At 50.6% G+C, this 14,798-nt stretch overlaps 1 protein-coding gene across 1 annotated transcript; it reads left to right on the top strand.

The window, feature by feature from the left end:
* The first annotated feature begins 6,077 nt into the window (after positions 1–6,077).
* On the top strand, positions 6,078–13,687 carry LOC119111208 (U3 small nucleolar RNA-interacting protein 2). The gene is made up of 11 exons (XM_037235029.1): positions 6,078–6,263; positions 6,677–6,745; positions 9,212–9,407; positions 9,949–10,031; positions 10,078–10,197; positions 11,384–11,479; positions 11,999–12,192; positions 12,625–12,653; positions 12,723–12,825; positions 13,249–13,554; positions 13,654–13,687. The coding sequence occupies exons 2-11, from the start codon at positions 6,683–6,685 to the stop codon at positions 13,685–13,687; spliced, it is 1,224 nt and encodes a 407-aa protein (XP_037090924.1). The 5' UTR covers positions 6,078–6,263; positions 6,677–6,682.
* Positions 13,688–14,798: the final 1,111 nt, after the last annotated feature.

Raw genomic sequence — 14,798 nt, 5'->3', positions numbered from 1 at the left:
GGTACTGTATGGATAGCGGAAGTATCCCGCATCTTTCCTCACGCCTAACTCAAAGTCAATTGTCGTGGTAGGCGCGTTTTCTTGAGGCAACGCCTCGGATGTTCCGGCTGGGAATGCCCTCTGGATGACACGCATAGTCAATCACAGCTGCCACGCGTGCAGTCGCGCCTTAAAAGGCTACTTGATGCTGTCGTTTTAAGTATCGGTTTGCTTAAAATAAGTTCGATTATTGAAGCGCATGGCCCGCTGCTCACTTATGCAGGCTTCCAGGCCCATCGTCGCGGTGAAAGACAGGCCCCCTGGCCCGGGGTGGGACGCCCCACCCACCCGGCCTGCCCCCTGTTTCGAAGTTGTACACCTACAAGCACAACACGGTTTAAACTTGACTTCCGTGCCAATCCCGCTTTATTTAACGCGACCCCAATGCAAATAAAACAAAAAGAAACAATAGGGTCATGAATCCAACAATCCCTCCGTCAAAAAGTTTTGGTGAAACATGAGCGGTCTACACGCTGGGCTGGTTACGCCACCTTATCTTGATCTAGGGATCTTCATGGCCAGAATTTTCCTTACACGATCTTCCCACTCGTAGGCTCTGCTAGCGGCTCCCAACCAGACCTACCTGACTGTTCATCGTGTTACAGGACTCCCTTTAATGACCGTAAAAGTTGTTCAGAATACCTTTCACCTGAACATTTTTCGACAGCGGGATAATTATATTATCGCTGCCAATCGTGAAAAAATGCAGCCAGCATCACTCGCTGCGTCTTGCAGCATGTACACGTCATCTCTGGAGGTTTGCGTCGATACTGAGCTCTCTCCAGAGCTCTCTCTCTCTAGCGGTGCCTATCGCACCCAGGGACCGGCGGCTTTGTCCGCTCCACGTCTGCTCCAATCCGATGGATCCATGACGTCATTGTTAATGCAGCATTGTCCGCTCCACGTCTGCTCCAATCCAATGGATTCGTCACGTCATCGTTGATGCAGCATTGTCCACTCCACGTCCACTCCTATCCAATGGGTCCATAACGTCATTGTTGATGCAGTATTGGAAAATAGGCAACGGCAACGGCGTCTGCACTTTGCACCTACCTCAATCCAGCTATCTGCGCGATCCAGGGTGAATGCTGACTAATTAAAAAGCTTGTTTAGCCGGTAGCTATGGGCTACCAACGGATGGGGCAGCACCAGTGCCGGGCTTTGAGAGAAGGATGGCTGTCACGCCCAGCGCATACTGTTGGTCGTATGGGCTCTTTACTCACGCATGTGCAAACGACAGCGATCAGAGCAGTCGGACGATATATCAAATACATGGATGATAATCACAGGCGTGTTTTATTTACCCCAGCGCGTACGGCGTGCCATCACTGCGGTGGGAATGCTGCTTGTCAAACTCAGCTTCTGTAACGACATCGGCAGTTGGCCTCTAACCTGTTTTCGCCAGCTGATCGTTCCTGTCATGAGGCTTCGCCATTAATGGCCTGAGCGCTCGATGCCTTTTTGTCTTGGTCAGATGGAATTAATCCCACGCGACAAAATGTGCACTAAAAGAACTGATACTCGTCATCATGCCTGCTGTCAAAACCTGCGTAGTCTACCTAGACGCGATATTGCTTCTAATGCCAATATTTGCTAAGCTAGCATTTGTGCTCTACCATACTGGCTCACTTAAAATTGTACCATTCAGCGCTACTCGTAGGTTTGAACCTCACTTAAAACAAGAGGAAGCGAACACATGCAATCACTTCGACGGTCGAAATCAGACTGGAAGTTCCCGCTCCAGTGGTTTCCACACAAATTACTGCTGCAAGTAATAGCGATCGGCAAATCCACGACGGCAATAGTTTCACGTGTTTTTTTTTTGCCTGCTGTGAAAACGCCTTAGTTCAGTGTCGTAGAGTTGCAAAACAAGTTTTGAGGGGCAAGCAAGAAAAACGGCCGTACCTGACCCAAACGCATACAGCACTTTCAAAAAAGTTATCAAGATATCTTCCCCGAATATGACACATTCTGAAAGATGAGGGTCAGGTAGAGTCCGACTGAATATAAAACTTTCGCCCTACCCTGGCGTTCACCAAAACGCGACATTGTTTGTTCTGCATTGACTTATATACGGCTAAGTGCGCTGCACGAAAATACTCATCTTTCAAAAACATATACCCACCATTGAGATTCTGCTACCTGATCATGAAACCCTAGACGGTCGTTGAAAGCAAAGTAGCCGAAAATTGACCGGGAAGGTGTGACATCACGGGCTGACTAAGTCACAGCGTAGCCAGCGTCAGAGAGTGAGAATAGGCGCTGACGCGCTGCCGGTGTACCTGCAGTGAGGGAATGTTCCGCGACATTTTTTATGTGTTCTGCTATACGTTATAATATAAACGTCATGTCGGGTAACCGAGATCAAGTCAGGTCGAGTTCATAATAGGTCAATGGGATTCGATTTACAAGGATGACAAGCCAAACCATGTAAAACATCCAAAATGCAACATCATACAAGTTCCCTTGTAGGTCCCTGTAGCACCCACCCATCCTGGGAGTTTTGTTCCTCTACCGGCGTGTCCGAATTTGGGTTGGGGGCAGAGACTTAACGGAGGGCCGCCGAAACGATGGGTTCCTTTATTTCAGTACAGGCGAGCAGCCAGAGACTTGGCGAGGGAGGGGCACAAGGCTCGCAAAGGGCCCCCCGATAGTAAAAACCAAACCATACATCACCGAATATGACCCATTTGTTAATGCGGGCATGCTTTTTCACTCTAAGTTCTATAACTGGAATAGAAGCCAGAAGCTACCGCGATATCGATTCCGCCTGAAATTTGTAGGCAATCAACTGAAGAAAAATTATGCGTCAAACGACTGCATGACATAAATTACCAGCGTTCTTCTCTGTACAACGGTCCAGTAGACGTTTTCTGAATCTATACAAGTCAGGAGTTTTGTCGGAATCTTTCTCTGGGGTCTGGGGAGATGTCAGGCCCATGCGAATTTAGATTGTAGATCGAAATCGGTCAACAATGCGCATTGACTTGGCCAAGCCATGTTTGTCTGGAAATGTTCAGCACTGAATCAAATGCTATTGATGATGCAAATGATGAACGTAGTTTTGAGCATACATTCTCGCAAACCTTTAAAAACCGCGACTCCACACGTTGCAGTCTCCGTAGGCAGCGCAGCATCGGCTCCGTGGCTAACACCGAGCCATGGCTAACGGATGGACGAAACTAGTGACACATTTGACAGAAGTACCCTTGAACGCTATGGACTTTAAAACGTACATATAGAAGGTAGCCCGTCGAAGATTTCACCTGTGCGATTTTAGATTGATAGATTTAAATAGATTGGCCTTTGCAGCACCACTTGTGTTGCTGCAATCTAGCCGCAGAACTGGAGGAGTGAAGGTAAAATCTCTATTTTTGTGTTGCTGCAGCTGTTGATCTGTCCAGAGGACAGCTTCAAAGATGTTGCAAGATACGCCGCGTCCTAAGGTTTGAACGGTACGAATTTATTTGTTAAGGCATTCGGAAGTACTACTCCACGACGGTCGCTCTCGCGCGCACGGCACCCGCCGCCTGGTGTTACTTGCAGTGGCCACCGTCAGTCGGTTTACGGAAAACCGCAACCCAGACTTTCGCTGTCCTTGATTCGGAGATTGCAGGCGCGTAAGCTCAAAACATTTTGATCATTTGCTTCGCCAGTCCACCTCTGCAAAAGAAGAAACGTTCTCAGGCAAACATGGGATGGTCTCATTCGATATCTGAGCTCATTTCGACCCACTCTTTTGAAAACACTTGTGAGGCCCATTCCTTGTCTCCGGAAATGAACCCTCCTTGAGAAAAACACTAGGGGGGCACATTATTGTTTCCAGTCAAGGGCTGAAGGGCCATTTCGTCCCACTGCGGGGTGTCTTCCGATAGCCATCCTGGCGACACGGGGAGGGATCCCTGGCCGATCCGGAGGCCCCAAGAGGGATGCATCATATCACATTGGTCCCCTCCCTGACGCGGGAGGCGTTCTGACCCGCGCAGACTGCAGGTAACCCCAAATTAATGCAGGAACCCCCACTGACGTAATAACATTCCTGATCGCCACAGGTGATCAAATAATTGGCACATAGACCCTTGCTCGGCTTAACGGGCTCATGCCGGAGTTGGGTTGGAGGGTCCGCCTTTCGGTACCGGGAGCCCTTCCTGGCACAGGACACTTCCATCGCCTAAACGTTAACAATCGTCATGAGCTGTCATGTTTTTTTCCATTGTCAGAGGGCCCCGACCAACGCAGAGGTCGCTGTCATTCGCGATCCCGGCACCGTCCCTGTTCAGCACAACTTTTTCTGACAGACTCGAGGCCCGTTATTGACGCATAATACCTTATCCGGCACTATGAACCCCTGAATGGTACAGGAGCTCGGCATTGTCGTAAGGACCTCGATCAATGTAAATCGCGTGCCTGGCATTGTCCCTGCTTGGGAATTGGGCCGCCAGAGCTCAGATCGACACGGAGCCGACTGCTCGGTGTTGGTGACCTCTGACCGAAACAAAAGAATGCTCGTTTTCAGGGGTCCCCAGTCCGGGCAAGAGGCTCTCTAACTGGTCTCTGAGATTACGGCCCTACGGGCAGGTACATGAGACGTTTGGACCATTATGTGGCGTGATACATTAGTGGTTACGAAAATTACGCGTTGCGATAATCCCCCGACTAAATCCACTCATTGTGAGTCGGTTAAGAAAGTCAGACCGAGGTCAAACGCAAATTGTTCTTTTTACTGGGATGCTTGCTTAAAGAGGTATAATTTTAACGCTCAATTCCACTTTTTACCACAAGGACATCAATAAACATCCTATTTGGACTTCATGAAGGTCCGATAAAGTCGCTGACCTCAGATGGTGGCTATCAACCTTTTGTTTTTAGGAACATACCGCCTGGCGTAATCCTTGACGCTTACTTAATTCCAAAAAATCAAAACAATGTCCCATGTTTTTAGCCACCGTGACCTTTCTGCATGTCAAATCAGGTGACTGACCTGAAATGAAATCAGTGACCTGATTAGCACTTGGTATTCGGGTTATTACGTACAGGCCCTCCTATCCACCCTGCGAATTTGATGCCTCTAGTTTTCTTAGCTTTTGAAGTCTCAGGTGGGTTAAATTGATCCCACACCCACACCCGAAAGGGGGTAGGAGATCACCACTGACATCCCACCCCCGCCCACGCGCGTGACATTCAACCGGTTACCCGGGTGCTTGTTAATGTAAGCACTATGGGGCTAAAAACAGACCTTTCAGCACGGACCACGCGCGTGCACCACTTTACGCACGCCGGCCACTTGGCACTGCAGCCGTGAACCATCTCGTGCACGCACGGGTCGGACATAATTTTTAGCCACGTTCCGCGTACCGTTTCACCCGCAAGTGCGCTGACAGAAAAAGACGACAGGCAGACAGCCATGGAGGCTCCAACACAAGTTGCATATGTGTTGAGGGCCGTCCGTGAACCAAATTACATAGTATCATGTCCTTTTTCGACCCTATCCCGCTGTTATGCATTGACTTCGTTTCGTGAATGCCCCATCTTTGGTTATGCTGTGCTAGCAGAAGTGAACTCCCAAAGACATAGCTTGCGTTTGGCCCCTAATTCAGCAAGAAGCGCGAGACAAAAATGGAAGTGTTGCTAGACAGCACCTGCATTGTCTGCTGTATTTATCGTTATCTTAACAAAAATTTTAATCACGGTTTAGACAACATTATGCTATCCGACTTGCCATACCTACGTTTCGGCAAGCACTTCGGTTACGTTCCCTTGGCTCCTCCACCATAGGTGCATAGCGTGATGTATGAATGATCGCTGACTTACTACACCGTTTCCTGCGGGCCCAAGGTATTTGGAAGAAGAAATGTCTCAGTTAAAATCTTCTCCTTGAAAAAGCCGAGCCGTTGTTTTGAGCAAGGCAAACTGCATAAATGGCAGTGAAATAACGCTATCCTTGAAATGTGCGATTTAGCGACGATTTCAGCGCAACTGTTTCCGGTACGACGTGCGCAAAGCGTAGCGCTCACGTGTCTGTCGCCCGCGGTGTTTGGTGGTTCGTGAGCATTTGAGTGGTCGTTTGTGGTAGAGCGTTGACACCAAGTCGCTGTTCTTTCTTGAATATGGATTTATTCAGTGTCATATCTTGTGTTGTCGTAGAACTCCTGTCGTCGTGATCAAGCCAGCATCTCGCAAGGCGTCCAGTGGTACGATTCTTTGAGTGGCAGGTATTCGCACAGGTAAGTCATCACATTGCTTTGTATGTTACGGTGTTTTCAAGCCAACACCAGTGTATTTGATCAGTGTAGGGCTAGAAATATGCTGGCCATGAAGCACCACAGCCAAAAAAGGGGCACGGATTTTCAGGATGTTGGGTGATGACAAATGTGAATATGCTCCATTGTTGAATCAGGTTGTGCTGAGTATGGATTTTAGGTATGCCCAGACAAGTGGCCACCAGGCAAGTGAAAAGAGTTATGTAAACCAAGTGCTTCCAGATATAATGTGACCATGATATAAGTCAAACATAAGCACATTGATAGCAGCTTTGGCATTGGTTTCCCATCCTGAGCTGCTTTTTGTGATAATTCATTACCACATCAGGCCATGGAGAAAACTTTGATTCTCTGTGTATCATGGCTTTACTTTTCAGATCATCATGCCATTTTTCATCAGGAAGAAGTCAAGTTCAAAAGTCAAGGCAAAGAAAGACAAAAAGAAGGTATGTGCTGTATTGCAATATGTAGGTGTATGCAATTTAAATGTTTTGATGTACAAGTACATAAAGGGCATGTGATGTTTTACCACACAGGGATGTACATTTCTATTTGGTGGGGGTTCCCTCAACATGGGCTCTCCCCAAGTTTGAAAATAAAGTTGATCAAATCTGGCAAGAATCCTGTTTGTTGGCATAGCTTGAGTGGGGGTGGTGTCACTTTTGACTGCTCAGCCCTGCCCAAAATCATACTGTGAAACTTCTTCCCTGTTACTACATGTTTGTCCACATGCCTTAAAAGATGCATATAACAGCTCATTGTGTTTATTAAAACATCTGGTCAAAACTATTTGGTCAAACATTGAGCTGGGAGCCAACATGTTGTGATACACATGATAAGCATACAAGTACACCAGGGCACCTTAGGTTTGCCATTCTGTCTTCATTTCCACTGCCTTCTACAGATCCTGGCCCTGCGCTGTTTCCCGCAGGTAGCGCAAGCATTTGTGTGCCTGCTTTCCTGTGCAATAGGTTGAGATTGAAATAATCTAATTTTTGCAGTTTGATTCACATTTGTAGCTGTTCTAGGTACTAAGATACAATGCAAAACATGAAAATGGTTGATAGGGCCAAGTCAATGCACCATGGATCATGTACATGTGACACATGTCATGTGCATGTTACATGTTATACCACAAGTTTTTTCAATTGATACCCTATCAATGCATGCCACTCCCAGGTGTGTCTTAGTCCTACATGCAGAGCTGCGGTACAAAAGGTATAAACCCCTGGAAAAGAGGAGAATCCATTATCCTAAGTTAAAACATGAAAATGAGTCGCTCCATGCTCTGGGGGCTGAGATGTCATACAAAAAGCAAACACCGTTTACAGCAAAATCCTTCTTGCCTGCTGTGTGAGCGCAACAGGTGGCCGGTGTTACCGCAGATATGGTGTCATCCAATAGCCTGTTCCATTGACACTCCGGAATCGCTTCGTACCCCTCATGTGCGGAGATATGGTGCAAAAATGAGAATGGTCGCAAACTAAAAAAACATCTTGTCAGCTCGTTTCTTTGCATAGCATAACTCAAACATGCTGTCTGTGATACAAAATTAAGGACTTTAGGTAATTGTGGAGTCTTTTCCATCAGTACCCATCAGGCATGGGGATGAAGCCAGGCTTCTGTCTTTGTAACCCAATCCAAAGTTGAGACAATAACATGAAGCTCAAGTCGGAGCCTCAGCTGATAGCTTTCAAGCTCTTAACTGCAAAGCTGAAGCTGAAACTGATGACGGCATATTTATAAATGCGAAGCCAAATCCGAAGTCAGTCACATCAAACATTGTACACGCGAACACGGAGCCGATGCCAGGGGCGTCGTACGTAAGAAGTGCAGAGCCAAGGCCAAATGATCATAAGTTTACAATCAGAATGCCGAAGGCGTAACCGAATCTGGTGGGGCGGGGTGGGGGTATTTTGTGCCGCCAAAACCGCAGTGTTATGTGCTAAAAATAGAGCATCAGCAAAAATCACGGGTTTTGTGGAATAATTGAGGCAAAGTGTCACACTTGGACGGAAATTGTTGTGGACCGCTCGTGATCGTCTTCCGTGCTAGTGTTTGCATAATGGACATTTAGATTACCCGGCCTTCGTACGGTGTTGATTGGTCCCAAGAATGGCCACGTGGTTTTGGCTTCCAGCCATGTCCGCATCGCAGCCTTGGAAAGTTGTGCGGTACTTGGGGGGTAACTGAACAGACAGACTGTCGTATGCCGCAAATGTAGTGAATAAGTCAGCATTGCAAAGCCGGAACATTTATATCCGCATGGGGCCAAAGTTTGTAGCCACATCCAAAACATGTTCAATGTTGAGGCCGAAGCCGAAGCCAGCTGCTAAAAATGTCGGAAGCCGAAGCTGAGGCTGAAGCAAACCGCTTGAACTGGCACGAACCCGAAAACAGCCGGGGGGGGGGGGGGGGGGGGGAAATTGGTTCAAAGTTTAAGCCAAATCCGAAGCCTTAAGAGGGCATTTACGACTTCGTGCAACCGAAGCAAAAGCCAGAGCCGTTTTCGCCCCATGCCTCGTAACCATGCAAAGGGCATCACTTGGATCATATCGCGTCTGCTGTTCAGATGATTGCAGCGAGGGTATATGTTGTGCAGGCATTAAACTCATGCTTTCTCGAAGGTTAACATCGTGCTGTATGAATTTTTTTCAGAATTTTTCTGCTATTTGTCTGTATTCTTCTATATCTTGAAAGCTTTCACTATGTTCGTTCGCAAAAGAATGGACAAATACAAACGGCCATCTGCAGTCCAGCAATTATGTATTGACTTTTTGTCATGACATGCTCTCCGGACAAAACGTAGGTATGAAGCCGGGTGCCATTTAAGAAGAAAAATACTAACCTGTAAGTATGCTGAGCCTGTGCCCTCATTCTATAGCCGTCAATTGCCAAGTTTTGCCTTCCAGCAGCGACCAGTAGAGGCGCCAGCGGCCAAGCGTGCCCGGCTGGTCGAGGAGGAGGATGAAGAGATCGACAGTGATGAGCTGGAAGATGAGCCTGTGGCGGCTGAGGAGCCGGAGCTGTCGGAGACCGAGCTGGAGACTGCTCAGGAGAAGCGTCTCCGCCTGGCCAAGCTCTACCTGGAGGAAATCGAGAGACAAGGTAGGTAGTCAGCTTTAAATTGACAAGAGGGCTAAAGCCGAGGTGCTGAATGCTGATGGATGGCACACAGCTTGGTGTTTGTGCCGTTGTGGGCTGCATCAAAGGCAGCTCAGGTTGTAATGTGAATAGGTGCAATGTCTTTGATGTTGCCTTATTGTTCTGTCGTTGGTGTTGCCGGAAAGCACACTAATTTTCATTTGTGTGAATAATGTAGGCAAAATCTGGCAGCTGGATGCCGTAAAATGCCATTGTTTAAAGACTTATTGAAGCAAGGCGTGTTTAACATGCCAAGTCATGCATTCCATCGCTTGTTTGAGTTGTTATGACATATGCTGGTACCTGAGAATATTTTTAGAAGACTTGAGTCATTATAACATAGTCGGGGCAGCCCGCACCTCATTGACAGGCAGCGACGGTACTGTTGACCAGTAACGCTACTTCGCCTCACTCGTGACGGGGAGGGGGGGGGGGGGGGGGGGAGAGGCCGCACGGGTCGCGGTGTACCGTCTCACCGCCGGGCTCCGGCCGTCTGACCCTCCAGAGCGCGGCCGGGCCGAGTCGGAGGCGGCGGAGCGGGCCGGCCGCTCGGTGTCGGAGCGGCTACGGCAGGACGTGCTGGAGCGGGCCGGCCGGCTGCAGCGGCCGCTGGCCGACGCCGTGCGCCGCCCAGAGCCAGCCGAGGGTGCGCCGGCTGCGCTGCCGCCAGCTGCAGCTGCCCGTCACCTGCGCCCTGCTCTCGCCCGACGACCGTCACCTCTACAACCGGCTCCAAGGACTGCGCCCTCATCAAGTGTACGTAGCCGTTCGCCGTACTTACCCGTAACCGTACGTCGCCGTATTGTACGACGCCGCGGGCCGGAGCCCGTGGCGGAGGCAGCGCCAGGGCTGGAGGCGGTGCGGCCTACACATGTCGCGCCAGCTGACCACAGTGCTGAACAAAGAGAGAGAACAGGAAGATGATGGGAATCCTGAACGAGAGATTTTCTGCTGTTTTCAACACGTTGGGACATGCTTTCATTGGCCCCACCGAGCTGTGACAACAATCAGATATGTATCCGAATATGTTATGTATTGAGTACCAAATGTAACGCGCCGATTCGCGTGTTTTGATAATCCACTGAGGCGAGTAGTCCGTCCTTCACAAGGGAGACTGACCGAAATCACGTAATCGCACCCAAGATCAGGAGATCGGATTTCCTTATGCATTGCTGTATAAGACCATCTGTTACATAGCCGAACGATCTGATGTGGTCTCTTTGATATGCTCATGAAATGCTCATGAAAAGCATGCTGGGGTGGACAGCCACAGTGCTGAGCTAGATGACACATTGCTTTACCAGGAGGGGCGGGAATAGCTGTATGGACCTTCGTGAATTTATTGGTAATGATTACATTTATTCGCAGCTGGTTGTGCAAGAATGCCGTCGTTGACGTATTTTGGTTTCGTTCCACATACCGTGGCTGCTTACTGCAAGCTACGAGCAGAACAAACATTTGTTGGAAGTATTATTGTAATCGCATCGTATTCTATCTATTGGTTGCCTACTGCTAGGAGAACTACTGCGTGATACGAGTGAAAATAATGATTGACAATGAGTCGAGCGAAGAATAGTATTACTCTAGCGCTTGGTCACCACACTTCACTCCAAGGGTGATTGTGTGGCGTGTAGTCATCATACGAAACATTCCTTATTGGAGTTTGGTAATTTATCGTACTCTGTAGCGAAAAATTGCGCTAGCGTGTGCTAATGGCAAGCAAGCGACGGTAACTTCAGGTAGGCAGTCAGCAGGTGTTAGATTATATGCTAGCTTGGCTGCGTAGCTTTGCGTATGTACGCTTTGCATTCGCTGGTGTAAATGTTGTTCTCGCTTAAACCATGGGTGGAAAATTGATCCTCCGTGCCGAATATGTATATGAGTGGCTAACGTCTGCTCGTTGGCAGGGTGTTTGAGACGTGCCGTCGCCCCGGGTCCAGGTGGTGCCGGGAGGTCGGAAGGGCACGGAGGACAAGCACCAGGGCCACACCACGCACATCATGTCCATGGCCATATCGTCCGACAACAAATACCTGGTATGAGCTCACGCCAGTCTTGGCTGTTCGGAGCGGAAAATATAGAGCTGTATTGGGTTTGTCAGTGATAATGCATGCTCGCTTGTTCCATACAATGTCGGGGCAGTAACGGATGGTGTGTGATCCGGCAGAGGGAATGTCTTAGTTCAGCTGTGCGGTGACGGTGCTGTGCTGTTCAGCTGTGGGGCGACAGCCTGCTGTATGGTTCAGCTGTGGGGTGACAGTTGCTGTGTGTTCAGCTGTGTGTGACAGGTGCTGTATGGTTCAGCTGTGTGACAGGTGCTGTTTGGTTCAGCTGCAGTGTGACAGGTTCTGTGTGGTTCAGCTGTGTGTGACAGGTGCTGTTGGTTCAGCTGTGGGGACAGGCTGTTGGTTCAGCTGTAGGTGTGACAGGTGCTGTTGTGGTTCAGTGTAGGTGACAGGTGGTTGGTCCAGGTGTGGGTGACGTTGTGTGTCAGCTGTGGCGTGACGGGTGCTATGTAGTTCAGCTGTGGCGTGACGTATGCCGTGTGTCGCCAGGTGAGTGGCGACATGAGCCACCTGATCCAGCTGTGGGAACCGGCCACGCTGAGCCGGCTGCACGTGTTCCGCGGCCACCGGGGCGCCGTCACCGGGCTGGCCTTCCAGCGGGGCACGCACCAGCTGTTCAGCGCCTCGGCCGACCGCATGGTCAAGGTCTGGAGCGTGCACGACCGCTCCTACATCGAGTCTCTGTGAGTTCAGACGGCAGTGCGCCGCACGCGAGAGAGGTAATGTGGTCACGGGGTTTTCGCCAACCGACCGGTAATGATTAGACAGCACTAATCGCGTTATTCCTGGGAGAACAACCCGGATAATGGAGATATAGATGGGTTGATAAATGGCAACATGTCTATCGAAACAATAGCAGAAGTGCATGTTGCCGAATATTAACCTATCTGTCTCCGTTCTCCTAGTTTTTCTCCGAAGAATAAGGCTATTACGTCTGTCTTATCTATGTGAATAATGTCCTTGCGAATGCACTGAACAAGTTACGACTAGTACGATGTGACTGGGGCGTGCCGATGGCGGGGCTACGGTGCTGCCTGGGCGGCGTGGCGGCGCGGACGGGCCGCCGTCCGCGCCTCTGTCGGTGCGACGGTGACAGGCTGTGGCTCGCGCCGCAGGTTCGCGCCACCAGGACGGCGTCACGGCCGTGGACGCGCTGAGCAGGGAGCGCGCCGTCACCGCCGGCGGCCGCGACAACACGGTGCGCGTCTGGAAGCTGGCCGAGGAGTCGCAGGCTGGTGTTCACCGGGCCACCGCGACAGCATCGACTGCATCAAGCTCATCAACGAGGAGCACTTTGTGACGGGCGGTCAGGACGGGTAGGTGGAGCTGCAGCCGACGGGAGCGGCGCGTAGGTCATCGCGGCACTCTGGGACGTTCCGGAGCGGCCAATGTGATCCACGGCGGCTCTTATGGACGCCGGGGATTCTTCGATGGGCCTGCGTGGTGTTCACTCGTGCTGCCGTTCCCGAAGACGCCAAATATGCATTTGGCGTCAGCTGTGGTGTCGTGCGTTCCGCGCGAGATGTTTTGAATTATGTTCTCTTTACGGGTTTTTGGATTATCACTTGTTTTCTCTTTTGTCTTAGAATACTCGTAACATTCGTTTGAACTTGGGAACTGGCGTTTGTGACACATGGCCCCGCCCTGCCGGCCTGAGGTGTCCAGCCGACACTGCCCACATGACTCGGCCCGTCCGTCTGCCGCTGTCCTGTGTGGTGACCGTGGGCGCCTCTCCGCAGTATGGTCTGCCTGTGGAGCGTCGCGAAAAAGAAGCCGCTGTGCTCGGTGCCGCGAGCGCACGGCCTGTACCCGGACAGCCGGCAGCCGCGCTGGGTGTCGGCCGTCGGTGCCCTCGTCAACTCTGACCTGGTGGCGTCCGGCTCGTGGGACGGCCAGGTGCGGCTGTGGCGGTGTGCGGCCGGCTTCGGCTCGCTGGCGCCGCTCATGGCACTGCCGGCCGCCGGCTTCGTCAACGCGCTGGTGTTCAGCGCCTCCGGCGACCGGCTGCTGGTGGGCTGCGGCCAGGAGCACCGGCTCGGCCGCTGGTGGCGGCTGCGCGACGCCGCCAACCAGGTGCTGCTGCTGCCGCTGACGGCCGGCGCCGGCTCCGAGGCCGCGTGACCGGCGGCCGGGCGCTCTGCCAGCCGGCCCCGGCACCCGCTCGTGTCTGTGATGTAGTGTCCTCAGTGCCCCGGGAACATGGACTGTCGCCGGTCTGGGGCGACGGCCCAACTGGCTGGGATGTGGTCGCCGGCGGAGACGTGGTGTTGGGCGGATGTTGCGCTCAGCAATCGCGACAATACACGACTTGTGCGAAATGAGTATGATGCGGTGTGCCGGCACGCGCTGCGCTGCAGCATTGTGGGGACCGGTGGTGGTGGGCGTTCTGCATATGCACTGCAAACTGCATATTGCACAGGTGTCGTGACATGACTTGGCATTTAGTAGTTAGGTCGGTTCACAAAGGAATGTCTAAAAACACGTGTTGAAAGCGGGTAACACCACAAAAAGTCGCATGTAGAATGACGCATACCCGAGGGTCCTGACATTGTAATCCAAGACAACCTGCTCGTCGGAATGTAGATTATTCGGAAGGTACAAATGCCTGCTTGGATGAATTTAAGCTACCAGATGTACAAGAAATTCGCAATCTATAAACCACTTCTGTGTCGCGTACAAAGATGGCAAAAATGTTGCATGCTAGGCCAGGAAACATCCACCAAAATTCCTCGTGCTCTTGTTTTCTAAAAGGACACCCATGGCAACCAGACAAGAACCGGGAGAATGAGGCATATCCATGGTATATCCAAGATATTTCCGAAGAGTATGACTTAGCAAAGTATGACGCGGGCATTGTTCGGATCATAGTCTGCGATGGAAGTTCACCGCGCCCAACTCGCGTAAAAAGAACGCCCGCGTAAACATAGCAGTAAGTGCAGACGTCAGATTTCGGCCGAGGGCGCCGTAACAGTGTTTTCAAGACTTTAATGAAGCACAAACAAATCAAAACGTCGCAACTGGGAGAGAAAAAGACAACATTGACTTTAAATCCTTACGCAACAAAATAGTCCTCTCAACGGCAGCAGTGACCTTAATATATACATAGAACGGCTTGTTCATGAAAGCAGTAGCACCAAGGCACTACTTGGATTTTCGTCGCCTGCCTCTTGTGCGTCAATCCCGGTAGCGCTTTCCCTACAAATCTGTTTTTTTTCCGGTTGAAGGTTGGGGAAAACTTTACTCACGGTGCGGTAAATGTGGTATCACTTGTCGACCAGAATCGCTGCCA

This window comes from Pollicipes pollicipes, unplaced genomic scaffold, assembly GCF_011947565.3.
Source record: "Pollicipes pollicipes isolate AB1234 unplaced genomic scaffold, Ppol_2.1 Scaffold_7261;HRSCAF=8764_pilon_pilon_pilon, whole genome shotgun sequence".
NCBI lineage: Eukaryota > Metazoa > Arthropoda > Thecostraca > Pollicipedomorpha > Pollicipedidae > Pollicipes > Pollicipes pollicipes.
Note: the sequence above shows the minus strand (reverse complement) of the source record. Positions and strands in the feature narration are given on the sequence as shown.

Coding starts and splice junctions, on each gene's coding strand:
- LOC119111208 (XM_037235029.1), top strand. CDS start 6,683: ATGCCATTTTTCATCAGGAAGAAGTCAAGTTCAAAAGTCAAGGCAAAG. Junction 12,193..12,624: donor CGCTCCTACATCGAGTCTCT/GTGAGTTCAGAC, acceptor CTCGCGCCGCAG/GTTCGCGCCACCAGGACGGC. Junction 13,555..13,653: donor GAGCACCGGCTCGGCCGCTG/GTGGCGGCTGCG, acceptor GCGCTCTGCCAG/CCGGCCCCGGCACCCGCTCG.